This window comes from Tenebrio molitor, chromosome 3 (genome assembly GCF_963966145.1).
Source record: "Tenebrio molitor chromosome 3, icTenMoli1.1, whole genome shotgun sequence".
NCBI classification, from domain to species: domain Eukaryota; kingdom Metazoa; phylum Arthropoda; class Insecta; order Coleoptera; family Tenebrionidae; genus Tenebrio; species Tenebrio molitor.
Window position 1 is genome coordinate 6,784,259 of NC_091048.1, and position 25,217 is coordinate 6,809,475.

Below are 25,217 nucleotides of genomic sequence, written 5' to 3' on the forward strand. Positions count from 1 at the left end.
ATTTCCTGAAAAAATCCAATTTTTTTATAACATAACTTTTTCAAGGTCATCGAAAAGAGCAAAAAGAAAATAATATCAGCAGAAATCTTTTTTAAAACACTAATTGACCTGTCTTTAGATTTTTTTCAAAAATTATGCGTTACGTTTTCATTTGGATGTTTCCAGACTTTTAGGACACACTGTATAGTCCATTCAAAAATTAAAAAAACCACCAACGTCGCATATTCCTCGATAATTACTATCGGCAACGCTGTCTAGTGTAAAATTTGGTGAGAATTGTAATTTGTAATTTTGAGGTTAAGTGTTTACTAAGTGTCTTGTTTTTCTGGGCATGTTTAAGTAAAAATAATAAGAATTAATAAATAAATAAAACGTGCTGAGCAATAATAAAACAATATGAACGAAATTCAAATCAACTGAATTTTATTTTGAATCAAATAAATGTCACAATTAATTTATAGTTACCAACATAATATGAAAAAATAACTACCTACCTAGGGTTAAATTTTATCAACTTAAAGCAACAGGTGGTGGTTTTTTGATTGTTGAATGGACTTTAAATATAAAATATTGCACAGTTGCGGCCATTGAAAAGTGCAACACTAAAAATTGACACATTCAATGGAAATTCGAATAATTTTACTTTGTAAATTAACCTTTTATTAACGACGCTGTTGTCAGTGTTATTGACTATGTCAACTTTGACAAATCATAGGCGCGTGCCAAGTGTTAAAATGCCTATGTTAAATGTACAACAATAAAATATCAACCCTTTTTTCATTTATTGTCTTTTATGTTTCTCCATTATACATTCAATAAATTTTATTCTCTACACCACTGATTCAAATTATTTTAGTGATATTTTATAAATGTCGGTGGCTGTCAATTTTAGCACAAATTTACAAAGTGTCTCACTTTTCAATGGCTATAACTATACAACTTTTTTTTGCCAGAAAGGTGAGATGATTTAGGTTATTTGGATTTTGGAACATTGAAAATTGAATAACGAACATTTCGTTCAGTTTTGTTCGACAATGTCAGAATTTGAGAATTTTCTCCTATGTGAGCGGATTTTGGTAAATGTCACAACTTGTCAAAACGAAACGTCAAGCTAATTTTAAAGGTTTTAAGCGATTTGAAGCCTTTAAGGAGCTCGTCGAACAAAAAAACGTTGTATTCAACTCGTTCGTGTGTAAATTGGGCCTTTTTTGGCACTCGTGGGCCTTTAAAACGCTCGTTTCACTCGCGTTTTAAAATGGTCCACTCGTGCCAAAAAAGACCCAATTTACGCACAAACTCGTCAAATAAACTACTATTAAGCAATTTATAGCCTTTAATGGACTTGTCGAATAAAACAACTTTGTATTCAACTCGTTCGTCTGAAATTGAGCTTTTTTTGGCACTCGTAGGCCCACTCATGCCAAACAAAGCCCAATTTACACACAAATTCGTTAAATAAACTATGTAAATATGTACTATTAAAATCTGGCCCACCCCAGCGAAAAATCATTGCTACGCCCTTGCATATCACTGATAGAGGGATACAGTATTATGACATTGTCATGCTTGATGACTTGACTCTTGACTTTCCTGTCAACTTCAACATACAATATTCTCTGTATTTTCATATTTTAAAAGTACCACCGCGCAAAGTAGGTCCACACAAATGATAATATTTTTTTTAGCGCACAATTTAAAATGTATTGATATCTACAGTTATTTTAATTATCATTATCATTGCTTTTTGTAAATATACTGAAGAAGGAAAAAATGCAACAGTTGAAAGACCTATGAACATGTTTAGAATTTTTGTAAATCGTGCGAACACTTTTCGACTCTATGATTGTGTGGTTACGAGAAATAACTCTTTTCAACGAGATTTATCTTATTTAGTTTAGCCATTTTTTGGCTTTTGGTCTATTAAAACAACGCGAAAATGAAGCAGCGATAGCATCAGTATACAGTGTGTCTCAAAATTCACGAATTCCGAATTCACAGCGTGGTAGGGAAGGACCACCAAGTGGAGCTCGAAAAATACTTAGAAAAAAAATTCACTCTTCCTGAAGAAGGTATAAGCACTTTTATTTTCATAAAAGTAATAGTAGATTATATCATTAAGAGTAGAAGTGAGTCTTTTTGTGCTAAGCCCAGACAGAGATTGAAGTCGAGGTCGGTAACTGGGCGAAGCACAAAAAGACCTTTTACTCTGAATGATATACATAAGTATACTATTTTATCTTTCAGCGGATCACAAAAAAATCAGGTTGGATCAGGTTAAGAAAGCAGGTTTAAATAAACGTATTTTTTTAAATTTGAAACAGCCACGTAGCTATAGGTGGGCCAGGGTGGGCCTGGCCCACCCCAAAATTTTGAGGCCCACCCGTGTGCCCACTTCGGAAAACTTAAGATACACATGGAAGTTTTGAAAGAAAAATAAACTAATTAGTCATTTACGATAAAAGTGTGATAACTTTAACAAATTGCAATAATATGCAAGAATCTACCGCACACAAATGTATTAAGTAGTTGGTATCCGATTTCATTTCTTCCTTATCGAGGCTGACTAATTCGGCTCAACAAAAATTGGTTCCGATTACGTACTGTCGAATTTGCAGTTTTATGAAATGGTTCCACGAAGTTTGTATTATATTTATCTTTATGGTCAATGACTAAGACTGTTTTCGTCTTTTAGTCTTAGTGTAGTGGAATATTGAGAAGTAACTCGGTTACGGCGCGCTTTTCTTCGTAGTCTTATTCGTTGTTTAAAATTTTCTTGAAAAATGAGTGGTAAGCGAACTCTGCACGACTATTTTTCTTCTGGTAAGAAGCAAAAAATTAGTGATGATGAAAGTCCAGTTCAAGATGAATTACAACAACCATCGACTTCTCGTACGAGTACGATTCCAGTAGAATGTCCCGTAATAACTGAAGTAAAATTAAAATCTGATTCTGATTTTGATTCGGGTGACGATTCTATTGCCAATGATTTTTCATCATCCAGATCGGGGATGATGACGATGATGAAAAATCAGAATCAATCGAATTTACCGAATGGTTACGTCGTGGGAACGAGTATAGCGCTACCTCAAATGCAGAAAAGGATGTTAACACTAAAAAGTCACCTGGACCAGCTGATCTTTCCCAAAGTCCTGAAGATGAACCCAAACAACCCGAATTAATATTATTTCCTCGTACAAAATTTGGTAATAAACAAAGACAGTTCAGCAGCGCTTGGTACAAACTCTATCCAACTTGGTTAGAATACAGTGTATTATGTGACGCCGCGTTTTGTTTTGTGTGCAGACATTTCTCGGTTAATCCCCCTGAGGTGTTTGTTAGTACCGGATTTAAAAACTGGGAAAGGGCCTTGGAAAGAGATTCTGGATTCAAAAAAAATGAGGTCAGCATGGAACATAAAAATTGCCATTTAAAGTGGATCAATTATTCTAAAATAAGAGCAAACGCTGAAACTTCGGTTATGAGTCAAGTTAACGAGGCTCATAGAGCATTGGTAGAAGAAAACAAAGCATATATGACAATTGTCATTGATATTCTAATTTATACTGCAACACAAAATATTGCTCAAAGAGGAAACCGAGAAAATCTGGAGAGCTCCAATCGTGGTAACTTTTTGGAATTATTGGATTTGTTTGCAAAGCATAATCTGGTTGTGAAAAAAAAAATTGTTGAAGAAGTTTCAAGAAATGCAAAATACACCAGTGCTCAAGTACAAAACGAGATTTTGTTTATTTGCTCCAAAATGATATTGGATAAAATAAGTGACGAGATTAGACGGGCCTCATGCTTTGCACTAATGTGTGATGAAACAAAAGATATTTCTAAGACGGAACAGATATCAGTGGTAATCCGATATTATTTAGATGGAACAATTTATGAAAGGTTTATTGGTTTTAGAGCAGCAAAAAATTTGGACGTTAAATCATTACTATCATATATCAAAGAACTTTTAAACCAATGTGGTGTGGATATGCAAAAGTGTATTGCCCAAACTTATGACGGTGCTAGTGTAATGAGTGGCCGTGTAAAAGGTGTACAAAAACTTTTTCGCGACGAAGTTCCTAGAGCAATATATGTACATTGCTATAATCACAGATTAAACCTGATCACTGTGGATATTTGCAAAAACCTCTCTCACGGTAAATTATTTTTTGACTTTTTGGAAACTCTGTTTGTTTTTATGTCTGGTTCTGCAGTCCACAGTCAATTTATTGAAACTCAACGACAAATTAATCCTGAAAGAAACCTGTTGAACTAAAAAGAATTTGTTACACAAGATGGACCGCACAAGTTCATGCTTGTTCGGCAATTAAAACTCTAGTTACAGAAATTCTAGTTTTTTTAAACAAATTAATTGCAGACAAGAGTGATCGATCCGCAGAAGCTATTGGAATGTTGCATCAAATTGACTTTAACTTTATTTTTAACTTGTGTATGTATTATAAAATCTTAAATTTATTTAAAGGTGTAAGTGTTTATTTTCAAAAAGTAACGTCGAATTTAAGTTCAGCAAATATTCTTTTAAAATCTGCCGAAGACACTTTCAAAACAATGAGGAGTAGTGACGATGAATTTTTATTAATATATTTTGAGGCAATTAAAATTTGTGAAAATAATAATATTGACATTCCAAGTGCGAACCAAGCAGTGCAGACATCTCGTGTAAAAAAAATGCCGAAACGATTTGAACATTTTGTTGTTAGTGAAAATATAAACATTGAAGACGAAGTGCCGATTGATCAGAGACAATTTAAAACGCGTGTGTATTTTCCTACAATTGATCTAATTTTAATGGCAATAAATGAACGTTTTAATAAATGTGCAAGTGTCATTAATGCATCTAGTGCTTTGCATCCCGAAAATGATGACTTTTTAAGTTATGAAATTGTGCGACCTCTTGCTGAACATTATAAAATAGAACTTGACAGCTTAAAGGCAGAATTTACCATTCTTTGTAAAACTATAAAACAATATGAACTTGAAAAAAATATTAAAATTTCGAACATTATGCAGCTATTGGATTTATTAGAAATTTATAAAATCGTATTTCCTGAATCTTACAAATTAACAGTGATCACACTTACAATACCAGTGTCCAGTGCCGGTTGTGAACGAACATTTTCGTGTTTGAAGAGGTTAAAAACATATATTAGAAATAAGATGACCAACGAAAGACTAAACCATTTAGCTATTATAAACATTGAACGTTCGACCGCTAAAACTTTAAGTGCAGACGAAATTATTAAAAAGTTTGATGAAATGCATCGTAATAGAAGAATTATTTTACATTAGGTGAGCTTTTTTTTTAACTTTTATATGATTCTGTTGGCCCACCCAAAAAAAATTGTGGCCCACTCTGGGCCCACCTATTTTTAAATCCTAGCTACGTTGCTGATTTGAAATATTACAATCGTCCAAGATGTTAGGGATGTATGTATTTCAAATTTTCTAGTACTTTTGTATAAATCGAATGAAGAAAAATAGTAACAGTTCCTCTGTTTCCAGCAATGTTTTGAAATAACTAAAGCGGCACACATTTCTGTAATAGAACTAATAAAACAATCTTCATAAAGAACATGATTTTTTATTTTTTATTTTATTGGCGCAATGATTAGTGGTGCCAGTTGAGTGGCGTCAGTTGGATTAACCCGTTTCCGCACGCAGCCAAACTGGCGCCAGTGGAGCACCCAAACCTACCACAAACATGTGCGTGTTGATTTGTGTTTTATCTAATTTTTTTCAATTTTCAGACCGAAACAGCCACATTTTCAATCATAAGGAGAATGGCCTACAAGTGCCTGATGGGCAAGAGATCAGGTATAATAAATATAAGGGGGCGATGCAGTATCTGCATCGCGCCCTGGGATACTCGAGCGCAGGGTGAGACGGCTATCCAAACGGTAGAATAGTAAAGCACCATGCACGAAAAGTGGCCCATGCAATAGTAATTATTATCTGTGGCTTAATACCTTCTAAACTCGCTCTACTCAACTTTCCAAAAATTCGCTCAAATGAGAATCTCGATTGTGACGGGTCGGAAATGTATTCCCAGGATTGTGCACTACACTGAAAGAGATGATTCTCAGTTGAGCGAAGGCGCTTTAGTCGATTGCACATAGAAATTTGCTTTGGAGAACAATGCAACAATTAGAAGCCCTCTCTGTCTATCTACCTTAAAGGAAAGTGTAAATACAATTAATTAAAATAACTTGGATAGCTTTCTTCCTTATTGTTGAGAGACTGTTATCGCGGCTCTAGTCTTGTCACTTGATCGTGATCGATGGGTAAAATTTGCAAATTTTCGATTTCAGTCAGATGCAGTACGGCGACGGAAGGGATCAGTACAATCCGAAAATTGCAAATTTTTATGATAATTACAGGCAACCCATACAGCAGGAGAACTGGCCGGGTAATGCGGAAGACATACCATTTAATGGGTATCCCCAGGAGACTTCGAAGGATTGGCACCAGGAAAATATTCTAAACGGTAATGAACTAATGACAATGACAGTGATCATTTTTGATTGATTATTTTTACATTAAGTGTAAATCATTAAATATTTGTTTCGCGTAAGATGCAACTGGTCTGCGGTAAACCAAAAAAATTTTAAAACCAAATAGAAATAGTATGGGAATAAAAAAAAAATGTAACGCAAATTTATCTACTTTCATACTGTAATGTGCCATATTTCACAATTTTTTTTAGTCGCAATGGCAGTTTTTACGGCACTAATGCGGTAAAGAGTTTGAATTTTGCAAAACATGTTTACAACTATTTATTAACATAAATTATACAGTTTGAAACATTTTCAATATTGAATCCAGACGCTGTCCCAAAGTTAACGAATTTTTAGGTCGGTATTCTTCCGATTTTCTCTTCAAGAAAGCCACAACCTGACTAATATCAATAATTTTCTTAATCGACACCAACGTCCATAACATAGAATACCGGCACCATAAAGAGGATGGTTTTAGCTTCCCTGATCGTTCCGCAAAATAGGCAAGGACCATCTTTTCAGAGACTTAACGAATTTTCTTGACTTCCATCCATTCTTCAAAATATTTATACACTATCTCGTAACGTTCTTTAGATTTGGCAAGAGTTAATGTATCTACAGCAAATTGAGCACCCAATTCTACACCAGAAGGCAAATTTTCTTCTGAATCACTAATTTTTGCACTTGCACTGCAACTGGCTGTCACTGGAACGTTTGTGAAAAAAGTAAACAACTTCGTAACTATTAGATTAGCAGCTTTATTATTTTTGCACAAAATCAATTTTAAAAATTTAATTAAAAACAAAAATATTGGTATTAAATATGAAAGTAGATAAAACGTTGTACGATATTTGTATCGTAATGTGTCGTTACGATACTTGATGGATTATCCAACTCGCCTTCGGCTCGATGGACGTATCGTAAAATTCCACATTACGATACACATATCGTAAATAACTGTTAATTACCTCGGACGTTTAAAAATTATCTCTAATCTGTTTGCTTTGGTTTTTAGAGGCTCGAAAAGATGGTGGATACAAGACAGCAACGTCTACGGATCACGAAGTCGCTAGTAGTAAAGGTAGGAAAATTATTATTGATTATGTATTATCGAATTGAAAAGTTAAGTTTAGATTTCAAACTAATTGCAACAAAAAACCGTGACTTAGATCTTAATAATACAAATAATAAATTTATTTCTGCACAATGCTGATCTTAAAGTGTTTAAAACAAAAGAAAGTTTATTAATTCGGTTTGTTTCCAAGAAATCACCCAATGCTATATAAAGAAGCGGTTTGTTTTTTTCACTAAGGGCCGGTTTCACCAACGCCAGTTACTTTAGTTAGTTACCTATTACGAGTATTATAACAATGTTTTCGTATATTTTAATGTGTAGTTAAATTTAACTCACGTTGCGAACAGTGTGTACTCACTTATTGACATCATTTTTATGTTTTTTATATGGAGTGGCAACCATAACTTTTACATTCAGTTTTTACGCCTACTTGGACTACAATCATTTATAACAACCCTGTATGTCCTTTGAAAGATCAATTTCTGTTATTTTATCATTTCTTTTTGTATACATATGCTCAATTTCTACACATTCATGTCGCTTGAACGGTTGCGTGGTCACCCATCCAAACACTGACTGCACCCGATACTGCTTAAACTTCACATTTTTTTAAAATGTTTTCAATTAATTCTTGTATCGTGTTTATCTATCTTTTTTAAATCTTTAAGCATGTACCAAACGTCACTTAGTTTCTTTGATACTTAGTTGTAAGTTATTAACTTGAAACTAGTTTTGAACAGATAGTACCGTGCGAACAACAATTATTTAGTTAGATCAAAAAAGCCCTTGAGATTTTGGACCTACACTTCTATAAAAAAAAAAGCGTACAAGTAGTGAGCACAATTTTGGCTAGATTGTTATATTGTAAACCTATCTTTTAATTGTTGTTACTTAGAAACCTGTAACAAAACCCATGCCGATAGCTGGATTTTAAGCAATTTTCACACATTTGACATACATACAAAATGTCAGTAATACATTTTCTTGGAAACGATTAATTAATTTTATCCCCATTTACAGTAGCCCTTAATACGTGTACGCTTTTTTTTTAAATAAAAGTGTAGGTCCAAATTTACAGTAGCCCTCAATACGTGTACGCTTTTTTTTTGAATAGAAGTGTACGTCCAAATTTTCTTGGTTCACTCCTTGGTTCAGATGTTCAGATGCTGTGAAATGCATGGAAGTATTTTTGGTTGCATATACCCGTTTTAATTTGAATTTGTACATTTTTGCCGAAACTCAAATCAACACAATAATTTGCCCGGTAACGTTTTGGGTTTGTGTTGTGTTTCTGTAATTTCCACGGGACTAAAATATCTTTGTGCAATCCCTTGTCTAAATTATATCCGCATCATACCCTCTTACTTATTCATGAATGGATATACCTAACGATAAAATATCTTACACAACGGTAAATTATGGCTCTATGATTTTAATTGTGCTAATTGGGAGGAAATTAATAATGTTTTAATTAAGTGGATTCACATGGTGCGCTGTATTAATGTCGACGAGGCTGTTGACAAATTTTAGTAATTTTACTCGTTTATTTCTAGAGACAAATTTGTTCTCATTAAATACAAATTTCATGATAGTTGTCCTAAATGGTTTAATAAAAATATAATAAACTTAAATAAAGCAAAAAAAAATATGGTAACTGGTTTATCGACAACCTCAATAACGACGAAAGTACATTTTTTTGTGATGAAGCTTGGTTTCATCTTGATGGGTACGTAAATTCCCTAAATATGAAGCTGTAGTGTTAAAAAAATCCCCGTTCGTTTCTTGAAACTCCTCTTCCCTTTGTTCTTTGGGTTATAATTTCAAGAAGAGGTGTCATACCAATTTTTTCATGAAGATTATAATGCAAATTTTTACGTTAATTAAATTCCTACACATACCATTCATTGGTGCTACAGCTACAGAATTAATTTTTCCAGTAGAGCAATGCTCTTGCTGATACGGTAAATCAAGCACTAGAAATTTATGGCCGTTTCTGCCTTTTATTATTTCTACCTCAAAAATAATGCACATACATAATATCTGTGGCCGTCGTGAAAAAGTAGGTAAGTCGAAAATGTTAATTTTTCAGGGCAACGATTCAAAATTCCACATTATTCCTAAAATCCTGTAATTAAATAGAAACTTCTTTCTACCTGTACTTGCTTTCAATATAAGTAAATTTTAAACTGTGAAAATCTGAATTATTTAACTCCATCATTTATTATTAAGGTGTAAACATCGTTAACTCATTTTTGAAATTATTTGACTTACCTACTTTTTCACGACCGCCACAGATATATTAAAACGGATTTCAAAATTTGGTGGAATTGGAAGTACACTTCTATTAAAAAAAAAAACCGTACACGTATTGAGAGCTACTGTAAATGGGGATAAAATTAATTAATCGTTTCAAAGAAAACTGACATTTTGTATGTATCTCAAATGTGTGAAAATTGCTTTTTATAAATTTTTAAATTGTTGTTAGATTGTTGAGAGTTGTCTTTTTCTATAAATTTATGAATAAATGTTCGAGATGTGTTTGTAGTAATTGGTAATACTTGTCTAATAAATAAGGCAAAACATTTACACACATTAAAATCTCTGAAAAATACATCAATAAAATCTAGCTATCAGCACGGGTTTTGTTAACAACAATTAAAGGATAGGTTTACAACATGATAATCTAGCCAAAATTGTGCTCACTACTTGTACTATTGCGGGCAAAAAAGTGGAACATCAACGTCATTGTCTTGACTTTTAATGTGAAATAACCCTTATCTGATTCTAACCCTACTGTAATGATCTGAATACATTACTTTTTCCGCCAAATATTCGAACCTCCGCAAAACGGTAACAAATGTGGTCGTGATCGTTATCGAAGCGGAGGAGCCCTACGTTGTGTTTTTCTTTTGGCGGAAAAGGTTCGGAATGCAAACGGTGAGGGTTCCAGTTGGAAGAGTGCCGCAAATAAAACACACATGTGAGGGACGCAAAATACCTTTTATTAAAATGCCTGTAATAACTTCGATTTAAAAAAAAAAATGAAACGAATACAAAAGGACAGAAATTAAGTTTAGCGAAGTACAAGAAATTAACTAGTTGAGTACATTACAAAGATAAACGACAAGATGAATGCAGCAACATTTAAAACAACAGAAAACGGGTACATGACAGACAAAATGACAGGTTAAAGTTTGCAAAACAAGTAAACAAATTATATTGTAGTTATTACAAACAGGGACGGATGAAAAACCCTCTCCAAAAACCGTATCCCAAGTATTACTCATATTTTACAATTCGATTAATGACAAAAACAATGTTTAATTCGGAACTACGCGGTCAAGGTACGCCAACGGGAGCTTAGAGCTGGAGGTAACAAACTCTCGGCCGCGAGGGGACTCAGAAGAATTACCTGAATCATCTTGAGATCAAGCGACGTTTATAGATATTCGGGGTATTAATGAATGTCAGACTATTTCGCCGACCAAGCAAGAGTGACAGAACGTCTCGGGGTCGTACGATTAGCATCACTAAACCGCATAAGCAAGATTTAGATCCACCGTCCCCAACCAACCGTTTCCCGACAAGACCCCGAAGTCCCTATAACCTCGACGGGGGCTTCACGTCAACATCCCGGAGCCGCATAAGCGAAGACTTAGGTCCGCCTCCGCTAACGGCTCTACATAACCGTCGCCCCCACAGAAATTTGACTAAACAACCCGCCGACCCCTTGAATGTCACCTAGCCCCCATCGGATCGCACTTACAACATTTTAACTGTAACTCATCCGAAATCTAACGGTGCTTAGCAACAACAAATAGAAAAAACCCGAGTTTAATTCAATAGAACAAAGCGTAACATTAGACAATGATCAATTTAACGAATCAAAACGCGACATTAAACAATGATCAAATAAAAGAGGATCAAGCGCAACATTAAACAATGATCAAATAAAAGAGGACAAAGCGCAACATTAAACAATGATCAAATACAAGAGAACAAAGCGCAAAGTGAAGCAACGATAAAATAAAACCGCTTCAAATGGCACAAATATCAGTCAGCAACATAAATAACGAATACGATAATTGCTTGCAATGCTAAACGAAAAATGGCGGATCAACTGCTGTTAGAACATGTTAACGAAAGACAAAACAAAATGGACGCACGTGATTCGGACGACGGCTACTAATTTTCGAAATTAACGGATTGCCTGAAAATTGAACCTCCCGGAAGAAACTTAGGGATAACGCTTAAAATTAACAAATGGGCGCTTCTCGAAAGAAACAGCATGCAACAAAATGAAAGCTACTACATACCCTTACCACGTGGTCCTGGCCCCAAAAAAACAAACGTGGGATAAATTACGCGGGGTGGATTAAAACGCCGGATTGTTCACGGGGACACGAAATATCTACTCGGGACGGTAGTGTAACTGATTCAGATTTGACTTACAAATTTGTAAATATGGATCGCTCTTCGTACGGTGTGTTCGTTTCGAAAAACCAAACAAAAAGTGACCTACCCCCCTTCAACCACGCGCGCGAGAGACCGCTTCACCCCCCCCTATATTTTCGCTCTCCGAGTTGCCAACTCCCCAGGATTGCCAACCCCATCCCTTAGTTCCTAGTCTAGCCGCTAGTACCTTCACATTTGGCTTTGGGTCACTACACTACTTTGCATTGATTGACATTGTCATTAAGTATTGTAGGTTGTGTAAGTTAGCACGTAGTGAATATTTATTTAATGCAAAGTTCCAATCAAAATCTACCTTTTTAAAAAGAAGAGGGCACTTGGAAAAGTAAAATAGGAGTATAAAATAAATTTTTAAACTGTCAGCTGGAATAGTGTCAAAAAAATGACAATAAAGCTTGAACTAAGTATAGTTGAATTTTTTTAATAAACAATTGTCAAAACGTTGTCTTGTTGGTATGCACCAGACTGTGATTTTCATGATAATACGATTGGTCACATTGAGTGTCAACATTTTTTTATGTAACTGAGCCTGCGCCCTAACGAGCGAGAGTTTATTTCAAATTCGAAAAGGTTTCTCCTGATTTCTCATTAAATTTGTTTTGAAAATGAATTCACGGAAGAAAGGTACGGGAAGTGAAGTGAACATAACCTTAACCATGATTTGGTGTCAAATTGTTATACAGCTGGTCCATATGTCCAAATTTTAGGGTGGTACAGTATGGTTTTTTACTTCATTTTGACACTGACAATTGTTTATTAAAAAATTTCACTATATGTACAGTGCATTCACTTTTGTTTTAGACCAGAGTAGGCTATGGAAATTTGGCGAGTTGTATGGTAAGACTGTGGCTGAATGACAATTTACATCATGTAGGTATAATATTTGAGGTTACACTTTCTTGTCAAAATTCATGACCATGTAGCCAAGCATTATCATTTATCATTTTCCAATTAACTACATAGTTTCGAGGACTCAATAATGTGTGTATTTAGTGATAAATGTAAATATTGCACAAATTTAAAACTAATTTACCTTAATACTTAATAATAATGTCAAATTTGACACTGGCAGTTCGAACAATTTTGATTTTGTTATTTTGACATAGCCCCGATACCAACATTTAAAAAAATTAAAATAGCCTACTCTGGTCTAAAACAAAAATGAATGTATTATACATCGAATTTTACAAAACTGACAGAAATTTGATGTCCCAATTTTTTGCCCGCAATAGTACGCTTTTTTTTAATAGAACCGTACGAATGTTTTTATTATGTCAGAAGTCAGACTCTAAAATGATTGACAGTGATGCCATCATGGGTTATAAATTATTTAAAATTAAATGAAGGCTCTGTTTTAAACTGTATTTTGTGTTGCATAACATTAAATGTTCGCGGGAACTCTACGGTGAATAACTGCGTATGTATATCGGTATTCATTAAAATTTTCCGTCAAAGTTGGTGTTGAAGAGTTGATTGTGAACGCACCACTCGTCACAAACATCACAAAAAGTGAATTAGTTAGCATTATCAGAATTGTAATCCGTGACGGAAAATTTTAATGAACACCGATATACGAATCGACAACGGGTAGTCTCGATACTTTTGATTCGATTTTGTGACTCTTTATCTACAAACAAGAAATAAAGCATAAAGTTATAGTTCAAGATAGATAAAATAAAGTTGATTTTTTTGCGTAATTTAGAGATACAGTAGAAACTCGATAAATCGTCACGTCCGGAACCGGGTGGGTGACGAATTACGGAAATTGAGGAATCATACAGGGTTATTCTAAATGATTGTAGTCGAAGTAGGCGTGAAAACTGAATGTAAAATTTATGGTTGCCGCTCCACATAAAAAAACATCAAAATGATGTGAATAAGTGAGTACACATCGTTCACACACGGCAGTTAAATTGGGTGCAAAACAACTCAATATTCTTAAAATTGATTGCAAAACACCTCAATATTTCTGGATTCAATCGTTAATTTAACAAAAATAAATACAATTCTCATCACCGCACTTTTCACCTAAAAAATGACAGTGACAGCGACAAAACTGACAGTTCACATGAAAGCGGCAAAAATGTAATAACATGGGCATGGCCTACTTCGACTACAATCATTTAGAATAACCCTGTAGAAAATTCCAGGAAAAATAACTAAAAGATATGTTGAATAATGTACAATTAATTTCAACATTATAGAGTACACCTCAAAAATCAAGAAGTCGATTTATTACAGTTTTTTTCCCCATGTAAAGATGCCTTTTTGAAATTTGACGGTCATATTTTTTAAATAGGTTAGGTAAGTTTGAAAACGTAAAATGTCAAAAGCCGACCTTTTTGGTTATAATTCGCCTGTCATATTTTTCAAAGGTAACTAGGTTTTCTTAGCAACCGTGATTTTTACGTGAAATTGAATGTGAATGGAATTGACGTCTTCTGACACTCTTTGTGGAAAAGTGAATAGAAAATGTTAAAAAAATTTAAAATGGCCTACAGCGAGGACAAAAAAAGAATGAATGTATTTTATAAGGTCTCATCTTTATCGATAAAGATGAAATTGGTTTTGATTTGACTTTAATTTGAAATTTTGTCACGAAAAAAAAGTTTGCGGTCAACGAAAAAATGTTGTAATCAACTCGTTTGTTAATGGGCGATTAATAATCTCAACTATTAAAGGCACTCACTCGCTACACTCGTTCGTGCTTTAAACAGTTTCGATTATTAATCGCCTTCATTAACAAACTAGTTTATTAAATAGCTATTAAGATTGAGATTCTTGTCAAAGTGACTTAATTTTGAATTAAATGACAACAAAAAAAGTCTAGTATGATTTTTTTTGACCCATTTTTTCATAAAATTCAGTGGCTTCCAAACTTTTTTTGAAAAACTTTTAGCCCCTTTTTCTCGAAAAACATAAAAATTTGTATAAGACATTATTGACTCAATAGTTACTTATTGGGAGTTCTACCACTTGTTAAAATATCTACACAACTTTCAAACTCACCCTGTATAAATAGAGTTGATATAGGGGCCTATTCTGTAATTTTTAAAGGGGCGTTAAAATTTTATCAGTTACAGAATACGCCCCATAATCTTCTACCTAATTATTATTAACGAAATTTGTTTCTCAAATCTCTAATAACTTTATCACGGACAATTCCTTTTTTAAGACTTTTTTTTAATATTAATCAAGTGAGCTAGAAAACAGACCAAACAAAATTTCTGAAAACGTACAACGTAGCTTGAATCATACCAATGTTCGTGCTGAAAAGAAGTTATGTATGGCGGTTTTCATCTCGAAAAAAGGATTCTGTGTTGCTGAATGTTCTCGAGTGAAAATCATTTTTTAAATAAAATTTGTTTTCGTTTATTCTTTTTTCTATTTATGTTGTGAATGATTCCAGTTTTTGTTTTTAATTCGGACAATTTTAAGAATTTTTCTATAAACAATCACTTTTGTTGTAAAAAATGTTCATGGTACTGTTGAGCAGAACGAAGTTTAAGTTGTTTGATTGTTTCATCGAGAATTTTTTTGTAGAGAATCCAACCCACGAGCAAGAAAAAATGGCCCACGAGCTGAAAACATCCAAAGAAAACGCAGCTTCCCCCACATCCGAGAACGAGCCCAAAATTAAAATCGAAAAACACAAACAAACCGCCCACGAACACTATCCGGACGTCGTGGCTTACAAGATAGACGACGCTTCCCAGGATGGAGTCGCCGAGACCGCAAGTGGGGCAGTTTTGTCTCTCACTTTGGGGTTGATCATCACTTGCATAATGGCGCTCCTGATCGGCTGCCGCTTGCGAGTCAGGAGGCGGATGAAGAAAGGTGGCAAAAGTTACGCCCACGAAGCCGATTACTTGGTGAACGGGATGTATTTGTGAGTAAATTTTGAGCATATTGTTCAAAATTTAGCTGTATATAATAGGATAATCATCAAAATGTAAGACGTTTTGTTTTAATAAAATTCTAGGCATTTACATTAAGCTAACGATTGGATGTTTTTACAGTCAAAAAGTTTGAACTATGCTACTCAATTACATATATTTTTAGCATTTACACATTTTTTGTAATCATTTTGTATACATTTGTAATAGGTACAGTGCAAATATATTTTCGTTAAATGTCTAATTTTTCTTTACACACTATTTAAGACGAAAATTATTTTTTATTATACCTGAATCATATTCCCTGTTTTTGACACTACGTGCGAAAATAGGCCTTTAAAACACTAAAGCTTTAAAGGTTGCTTAGGTAACAACAAATTCACCTACATTTTGAACAATGATAAATACACATTTATACACAATTTATAACAAATATACATGGCAACGAAACAACAACAATTGACCATTTCTATATCAACGATTAATGACACAGATTACTTCGGAAAAAATATTTCAATTTACTTTTTTTTTAAATAATTTTCAGATTGTAGTGCAGGTATAATAAAAAATAGCGTATGATACACGTTTACATTATAGTATATTATGATACAAGTTTATAAGGAAGCCTTTAAAGCACTTGCGACGTTGAAAGCACTCCGCTGCGCGTCGTGCTCTTAAACTCGTCGCGCGTGCTTTAAAGGCTTCCTTATAAACTTGTATCATAATATACTATAATGTTTTCCGGTTGTACCTACATAATTTTATTAGAAATTTCCTTTCTGATTGTAATAATGTATTTTGGGCTGATTTAACTTTTTCCTGCTAAGCCAATATTATGCAAAGAGGGAGTGAAGTGGATGATTTTTACCCGAGGTGCAGTTTGTAGCCTAACATAGGTAACTCTCATTCTCTCTATTTCCTTTCACTCCTAATGGAGTCAATACTCCAATGGAGCTTTCGCGTTTTTTGGCCAATGATTTAGTGCGGTTGAGTGGCTAGCCCAAAGCACCCTCTATCCCTTTATCCTTTGCAGATTTTGGTTACCGTGTCTTTCCGTTCTTCTCTATTCTTCGCTATCGTTTTTATGTCCGTCCAGCTCGAGCCGATTACCTCGTGTTCCCTTGCTACGCTTCTTCTCCAGCTGTTGGGGGGTTTGCCACTTTTGCTTTTTCCTACCGCTCGATGTTCTAGTGCTAGTCTTACAATGTTGTCATTTGTCTTTCTTCACGTAGGTATGTCCAGTTCAATTCCATTTCCTTTGTTTTACTGTGGTTTCTACTGATTCTTGCTTTGTTTTGTTCCATAATCCGATGTTGCTTATTTTGTCTGGCCAGTGTATCTTTAGTATCTTCCTTAATGACTTGTTTATGAAGGTTTTTAATGTATGCGTTGTCTCTTTGTCAACTTTCCAGGTTTCAGCAGCATTATTTTCATAATCGTTTATTAACACTTGCCATAATGTATCTCGTAAAATCCCAGCCCACATATTGATGTTAAACTATGTTGAAAAGCATTAACACGAATTACATGTGGATTTTCTTCTGCCCACACATGATAATTAGGTATGGATGTTAAATGTTCCCCCTTTTCTCGAGAAAAGATTCAGTCATAATACTTAGGTACCTATAAAATTTGAATTTGCATCATGTTGTTGCAAGTTGCAACCATTTACAAAACTGCAATCGAAAAGAAAGACCTTCAGGCAAGAGATTTTTCACACGAATGTCATGATAAACATGTCTCCAATAATCTCTTAGAATTCGTCGCATTCTACTTTTTACAATAGTAAACATAACAAGGATTCTAATGAAGTAATGATCAACGTTCGGTCTTCCTCAAAAAGCTGATGAACAGTCTCTTCATTTTGTGCACCAACTCCTTTAGTATCAGACGTTAAATTTCATTATATTTATAACCTGATGGACTAAACGTGAAAGGATATTTGTAGATATTTGTACGTCGTAAGCTCTTTTACGACATATGTACTCCATAAACTACCGTGTGGTCAACAATTATTTAGATCAAAGAAGCCTTTGAGATTTTGGACTTATGTCCACAGATGTCTGGAATTCATGGAAGTATTGTTAGTTGCATATACCTGTTTCAATTTAAATTTGGAAATGTTTGCCAAAACTCGGTCAAACAGACAACAGCGTTATTGACAACACCATTATGAAACTTTTATGTTTTGAAGTAAAAATCATTTTTGTGTTTAGTAACAGTTGTTTGACGTTTGCTGAGTCAGCAAAGACGCGAAAAATCTTGTACTGTCAAAGTCTCCCTTATCTAAGTAATTGTTGTTCGCACGGTATAAGAATATCACAGAATTTTGCAGAGATAAACATTTCCAAAGGTGTACACTGTTCGGTTTAACGTAAAAATGATGCTGTCAAAATGACAATAAAAAAATGTAATGTTTTTTTATTTCAATTACGGTGAATAACTTAAAGGAAAACAATACTGTAAATCGAATTTTTTGAGTACTGATATAGCAACACATTACTTGGCCCCAGTCCCAGCATGCCACTGACAAACCTGCTAAATTAGAAAATCTCCCAATCTCTCACTGGACGAAGTACCTATACATATTCCGGGACATTTTTTTAACATTGAACATAGCCCATACTTATTCCCTATGTTCAGTTTAAAAAAACACAGGTCAATGCATGTACCTATGTAATCACGTAACCAAGGTAACGAAAATAATTACTTGACAGATTAACAAAATGGTCAAGTTGTTTGAAGAAGAAATACACATATTGCAGTTATTCTATGCCAATCAGAGCATTAGAAATGTGCGTGACATTTCCAATGTTTCCAACATGATAGACCAATTCCATCAATCGGAATAATTTTTAACATTATTTCAAAATCTCTGGTGTTGATCTGTGTTTTTTAAAATTGAACATAGGAAATAAGTATGGACTATGTTCAGGGTTAAAAAAATGTCCTGGTCTATCTTCCTTTTAAATTACATTAAAGTAATTTCGAAAACACAGTATCGTAATGAGAAGTTGATGCAAACGACAAACAAGGTGGAAATATTCAACGTATTTTTCGCAATGGAGCTGTAATGCTTTCGTCACTTATCAAAAAAAAAAGTCAGCTTGATCGCGCTTCCTGTTGAGAAGAAAGATGCGAAGCGCACTGTACATTAAGTACTGAAAAAGTACTTAGTAGAGTTTTTATTTGTTGACTTAGCTTTTAATAAAATTAATTAGAACTACTGAAGCAGTTGTGACATAACTGCCAAATTTGTCCTTATTTTCCTACTATTACGCCCACTATTTGTACGTATTCGGTATTCCAATAGAGTTTCGCCATTCCAGTCGATTAAAGACATCAGTGCCTTTTATTGTGTTGGAGAGGTCTTACACAACAGCAAGTATTGCCGTAAATTATGCTGGTACTTCACAAAGACCATTGAGCTGCAGAGTACCTATGTATTGTTTATGGATTAGTCCAACTGGATAGGTTCTTTTATGAGGGATATTAATTTCAAAATAACGTTTTTTTTTTTTAATTTTGGCGTTAACGAGTCGATTGTGAACACACCACCGGATTTTGCTGTTTAAATCTAACCTCACTTTTTGCGTGTTTTTAATATGCAGTTTGAAAAATCAGTTTTTTTTAAAGACGAGTGGTTTATCAGCGGTTTAAATCTAACCTCACGTTTTCCGTTGTTTATGTTTTTAGTCTGCAGTTTAAAAAATCTGTGTTTTTAAGACGAGCATCCATTCACAATCGACCCTTCAACGCCATCTTCGACCCCAAATTTTAAAAAACACCTATTATATTATCGACAAAGTACAGTCGCTGGACAAATAAAACTAGCACAAAAATGACAATCACATAAGTCAAAATTTACAAATTTGCATGGTTTAATTACGGCTTTACCATAAATAGGTTAACTTCAGTGGTTTATTGCCCGCTAACAAAGATTGTCGTAAAAGTGGTGAGTAACCGATCCTCAATAATCCGCAAGTGGAACCAGAAATATAGTGATTTTATGAGGGATCGAGTACATTAACTTGAGAGGGTCAGTTATGGCAGGGCAATAGACTTCTGGCACTCGTCGCGCGACTGGGCTCTACCTACCTTTATCTCCGATGGTCCATTTTCAGACGGCTCAAAAACATCTGTCATAGAAGATTTATAACTCTCTTCAAGTTGGTAATAAAAGTGACCCCAAAATTGTAAAAGAAATTATCGACCAGAGTCCATAAAATCACTATATTTCTGGTCTGGTCTGGTCCCAAGTCTTGAACTATTCAGAGTTTTTGTTACAGGGTAGGTAAATAATCCCCTAGTAATGAGACCATCATAAACGATCCAAAATTTTAATTAGTGTTTAAAAAGTCGTTTCAAAATATCATAGACGCACTTTATACAGGATTATTCACCGTAGAATTTCTGTGAAAATTTAATGTTATGCAACACAAAATACCAAAAGCTCAAATTGCTAGATACCTACCATGTTTAACGTTTTTGTTCCGTAAGGTTATAAGAATCATTTTATAGTTTGACATAATTAAAAAAACTCGTAGGTTTTAGGTACACGATTTTGTCATGTATTCAAACGATGAAAAAACAGACATGATTCTCTTTTTTGGTGAGTGCCGTAAAACTACTGTTCAATCAATCTGCACATGTTTAGTCTCAAAGATATCCAAATAGGCCTATTTCTAACGTTTTTGTCTAACGTTAATTTCATCCAATGTTTCATCGTATAACCTTACATAGAGAACAAAATGTCATTTTGACTTTTAAACGAAACTATCGGGCGATCAAATTAATTTGTAATCGAGTCATCCATGGATTTGAATCCGTATGTCTTTTGCGACTGATATGTCTATAAGCAAGGCGGTCTCTATTTTAACAGGCCGTGACACTGACTTCAGAAAGTGGTCTGTGGAATGGCCCACTATCGTCTATCAAGGCTGCTTCGCCAACCTTTAAAAAAAGTTACTAGTTTTGAAGTTTTGTGATCACTCACTGTCACTCACTATTTTGTCATTGTTAGCTGTCAGTTAATCATCACTGAAAGATTTTTCTAATTCTCGTATTGCAACTTTACTTCAGTCAAAGTACCGAGTGACTATAAATGATTGAAGGAAAATAGTGGATTGGCAACACTGATGCAGTTGGTAGTGCAAGTCTTCTCGTGCATCATCTGTCAATCATTCCTATTTAGGTTAGGTTAAGTCACGAAGTACATTGTCGATTTAGATTTTTTTGACGTTTGTTTCAATTTTAAAAATTGCGTGTGTCATGCCAACGATGTCGCCAACTAAAGATTTCAAATGTGTTACCAACATAACAAAATAATTTTCAATCATTTATAGTCACTCGGTATATCAGGTGACCAAGTCAAGGTAATTAAAGTCTATTTTTTAATCAAAGAACCACGACCTGTTGATTTAGGTTTGTAAATACGGGCTGATCAAGAAGGACTGTTTAAGTTGGTAACACTGGATCGTATTTTAAATCGTATAACAGGAGTCACTTCGGGTTGTTGGTGGCTTGTCGTTATTAATGATATACCTATATCAGATATTTGTCAAATAAACCAACAAAACATATGCTGTTGCAGTGTTATAAATAACCGAATTAAAAAAATTTCTTAATTGTACTACCAACTTAAACAGTCCTTCTTGATCACCCGGTATAAAATTTTACCAAATTTAGGGAATTTAATGATATCTATTGGCTATACCAGCCAACGTCTGTCATTTTTAATGTCCTTGAAAGTACGCAAACTTGCAGCTAAAATTTGAACGTGTTATTAAAAATGCCTCGCAAAGTAAGACATTTATTAAACTATCAAATTAGTTGTTATTATTTGTTATTAACTTTATTAACATGCTGCGCTACTAATATCTCTAATAACCTCAATTTTTATATGATGAGATTTTTCACCCTATGTCAAAAGTGTACAATGTTGTCAGCTGTATTTTGGGTGTAAATTGCGGTGTTGTGGTTCTTTGATTAAAAAATAGACTATATGTGTATCCTGTTTTATAAGATAGCTATTGTTAGTAAAATTTCATAGTCCTGTATTCTGAACAAGTATCCTATCCAAAATGAAGAAAGAAGTCCTTTTAGTTCACCTTGATTGCATTAGCTCGATTGCAAATTCCAACACATGCCACCTGTACACTCTACAGCTCAGGACAAGATTTTTTTTCTAAAGTCGTACACAGAGACCATTAAAGACCAATAAAGGTGCAGTATGAATTGTTGAAAATAAATAAGAACTGCAAAAGCTACCCACTCGGGTGTATGGACCCTACCATCAATACAGGTTTATAATTTAAAATGGATTTTAGACCTAATGGAACGAGCAACAAAGACCTCACGCGCCAGTTTTCTAGTTCCAAAATCCGCATCCATTCTTGCATTCTAATCTTCTTCGATGGGAATTTGAAAACGCTAACGTAGGAAGACTTACCTACTTCAAGCATAATTTGACTTGCAATTGGGTATTTACGAGAACATAACATTTGTGTGGCATGTTTATTTTTCAATTACTGAAATTAATTGCATGGTTAAAATAGAGACCGGCTTGCTTTATAAGGCATTCACGATCTTTTTGGGACCGAGTTGGCTATGACGTGGCTATGACCATCTAGTGATTTTGTTGGCAGTACCTCGGTGATAACTACATTCCCTAAAGGAAATTGACATTTTTTGTGTTAGGTTAGGTTGTTTACAGTTTAGGATTATATTTTCTGAATAGGTACATTGTTGCCGGACCTCTTAAATCTGGTCTGTCCTCTTTAAATTAAATTAAATCGTTTAATAGAAATTTTTTATCGACTGTAATTACACGAGAGGTCTTTTTTGTCCGGATAAAATTGAATTTTTTTACGATAATTTGGTTGCTTGGTAAATTGACGACACAAACCACCCGATAAAAAAACGAGTCCGAGGGACGAGTTTTTTTATCTGGTGTCCCTCGGACTCGTTTTTTTATCGGGTGGTTTGTGTCGTCAATTTACCAAAAAGAAACCAAATCAGAGTTTAAAAAATGAAATTTTATCCTGGACGAAAAAACCTCGAGCGTAATTTGATGAGATAAGTTAATGAATAGTAAAAAATAATAGGTAGGTACCTAATTATGAAAAACTTTATTGGCCATTTTGCACTACAATTTATTACAAGCTGTGTCAATGTTTAAGATTGTTGGGTCGTTATCATAACAACAAACAATAATCAGGTTCGAAAAAGTTTGCCATGGAAGTCCTGTCCCGAGGTATATTCGGAAGAGAATCGCCCTCAAATGTCACATGATTTATATTGACAAATCACAACTCCGAATTGTTTGAATAGCAACCTAGGGAAAATTTCCGATATAATTGACCTAGGGAAAAAAAATTTCGGGCGATTCTCATATATAATATACCAAGGGACAGATATATTGCCGGAAATTTTTTCGAGCAATCCTGACAGACGAGTGTTTGTCGCAAGAAAATTACACGAGGGCTTCAGCCCGAGGGTAATTTTGAGCGACAAACACGAGTGTTGGACTGCAAGAAAAAATTTCTGGCGATATATATCTGTCCCGAGGTATATTCGGAAGAGAATCGCCCGAAAAATTTTTTCCCTAGGGCAATTACATCGGAAATTTTCCCTAGGGAAAATTTCCGCTTAATTAAATTGTGATTGGTTGCTATTCAAACAATTCGGAGTTGTGATTTGCCAATATAAATCATGTGACATTTGAGGGCGATTCTCGTAATAATAGTTATTTACACTACGAGAGAGGAAGGTAAAGCTTTTGCTCACGCGAATAGCATGTTCGGCCACGACGCGTAGCGGAGTGGACGATGCAATTCAAGTGAACAAAAGCGGCCTTACTCTCGAGTGCTGTATTTGATTTTGTTCGATACCTGACATAACTCCTTAGAAAATGAGTTTGTAACTTTATATTCAAAATTTTAAATAAAATTAAAATAAAATTATTTTGGCAATTTTGACTGTTCCTTTGACGGAAATTTATTATTTTTTACACACTTAATAAATCATTTAGTTTCTTACGAATATTAAAATAATAAATCTGGCAATGCGGTGGCAAGAAAATGTCGAACAGACACTGACAGGAAAAAAAATTGCATCCGTTGCATCACTGAGGCAGTTAGTCCAACATGAAAAGAAAAAAATCATAGCCAACTCGGTCCCAAAAAGATCGTGAATGCCTAATACATACAGTGAGGATTTTATTTCGCTGAACATCAACCCTATGTGCAGTTTTAAAAAAACCATGTCAATACAAGCAATTACAACATATCCAAGCAACCTCTCATAAAACAATTGTCATTAAATGTCATTAAAAAGTCTTAAAGATTTTACAATCGTTTGGCATATTGCTGGGAAGAATAGGTGGTCACTTTGAATATTTGTTTTAATTAAAAGTTTCTCTTTAAACTTGTTATTTGAATGTAATAACTATAGTCCATTCATTTTAAATCTTGGGTTTAGTAATAAAACTTGCCTGCTTTGACACTTGTCCGAAACTCAGTGAATCTAAAACTGTGTTCAATACCGAGTGTCAACTACCAAACCTGACCATAGGAATTTAACATGAAAAATAGTTTTTGCGTGATTTCAGGTACCTACTTCATTAAGAAATTGATTAAATTTAACATTTGTTAAATGGTCAAGTTATTAGAAACATTTTTATTCACATTTATCAAAATGTCGAAATATGTTTGTGTTTAAATTTACTACTAAAATCGCCCAATAATTTGATTATTAAAAATACCATCCCAAACATTAAATTTCTGAGGGCATTGCGTTCTTGTAGTTAAATTTATCCGCGGATTTTCTTGAGACAAATATCGGCTCATTATTTAACATACATTTGCATTCGTCGGTAAAACATCTGTTTTTAGGTACTATAAATATGTTCTGCTTACCTTATCTATACGACGGGTGCAGGTAATAATAAGACATCCCAAGCCTAGACAGAAAGTACATAATAATGGGGTTTTCCAGAATTTTAAAAATACAGGACCGGCCGGCCCTAAGCCGCTAACAGTCTTAGTTGTACCGTTCAAGAAATAACTTGTGTTGTGTAAAGTGAATTCAGTGCGTTAATTTTACTCAATATGTCAGGTGGTTTGGGTCATTTGACTTATCAGTCTGAACAAATTATTCTTAATGTGCTGGAATATTTGTTGCCAATACTGGTGAATCATCTAGTGAATTTGGTTCAGATGACGATTAATTTTCTATTTGTTTATGTAAGTATTTTAT

The 25,217-nt window shown here is 34.2% G+C and overlaps 1 protein-coding gene across 3 annotated transcripts in view; it reads left to right on the forward strand.

Moving 5' to 3' along the window:
- Window positions 1-16,203, forward strand: part of LOC138125366 (uncharacterized) — a 46,991-nt gene extending 30,788 nt beyond the window's left edge. The window contains exons 6-9 of one of the 3 annotated variants that reach the window (XM_069040635.1): window positions 5,769-5,898; window positions 6,330-6,505; window positions 7,531-7,596; window positions 15,607-16,203. In XM_069040635.1, the coding sequence (XP_068896736.1) occupies window positions 5,769-5,898; window positions 6,330-6,505; window positions 7,531-7,596; window positions 15,607-15,956 (722 nt within the window). In that variant the 3' untranslated portion in view covers window positions 15,957-16,203. The remainder of the gene's footprint in view (window positions 1-5,768; window positions 5,899-6,329; window positions 6,506-7,530; window positions 7,597-15,606) is intronic. The other 2 variants (XM_069040637.1, XM_069040636.1) reach the window with 2 other exon arrangements.
- The last annotated feature ends 9,014 nt before the right edge of the window (window positions 16,204-25,217 follow it).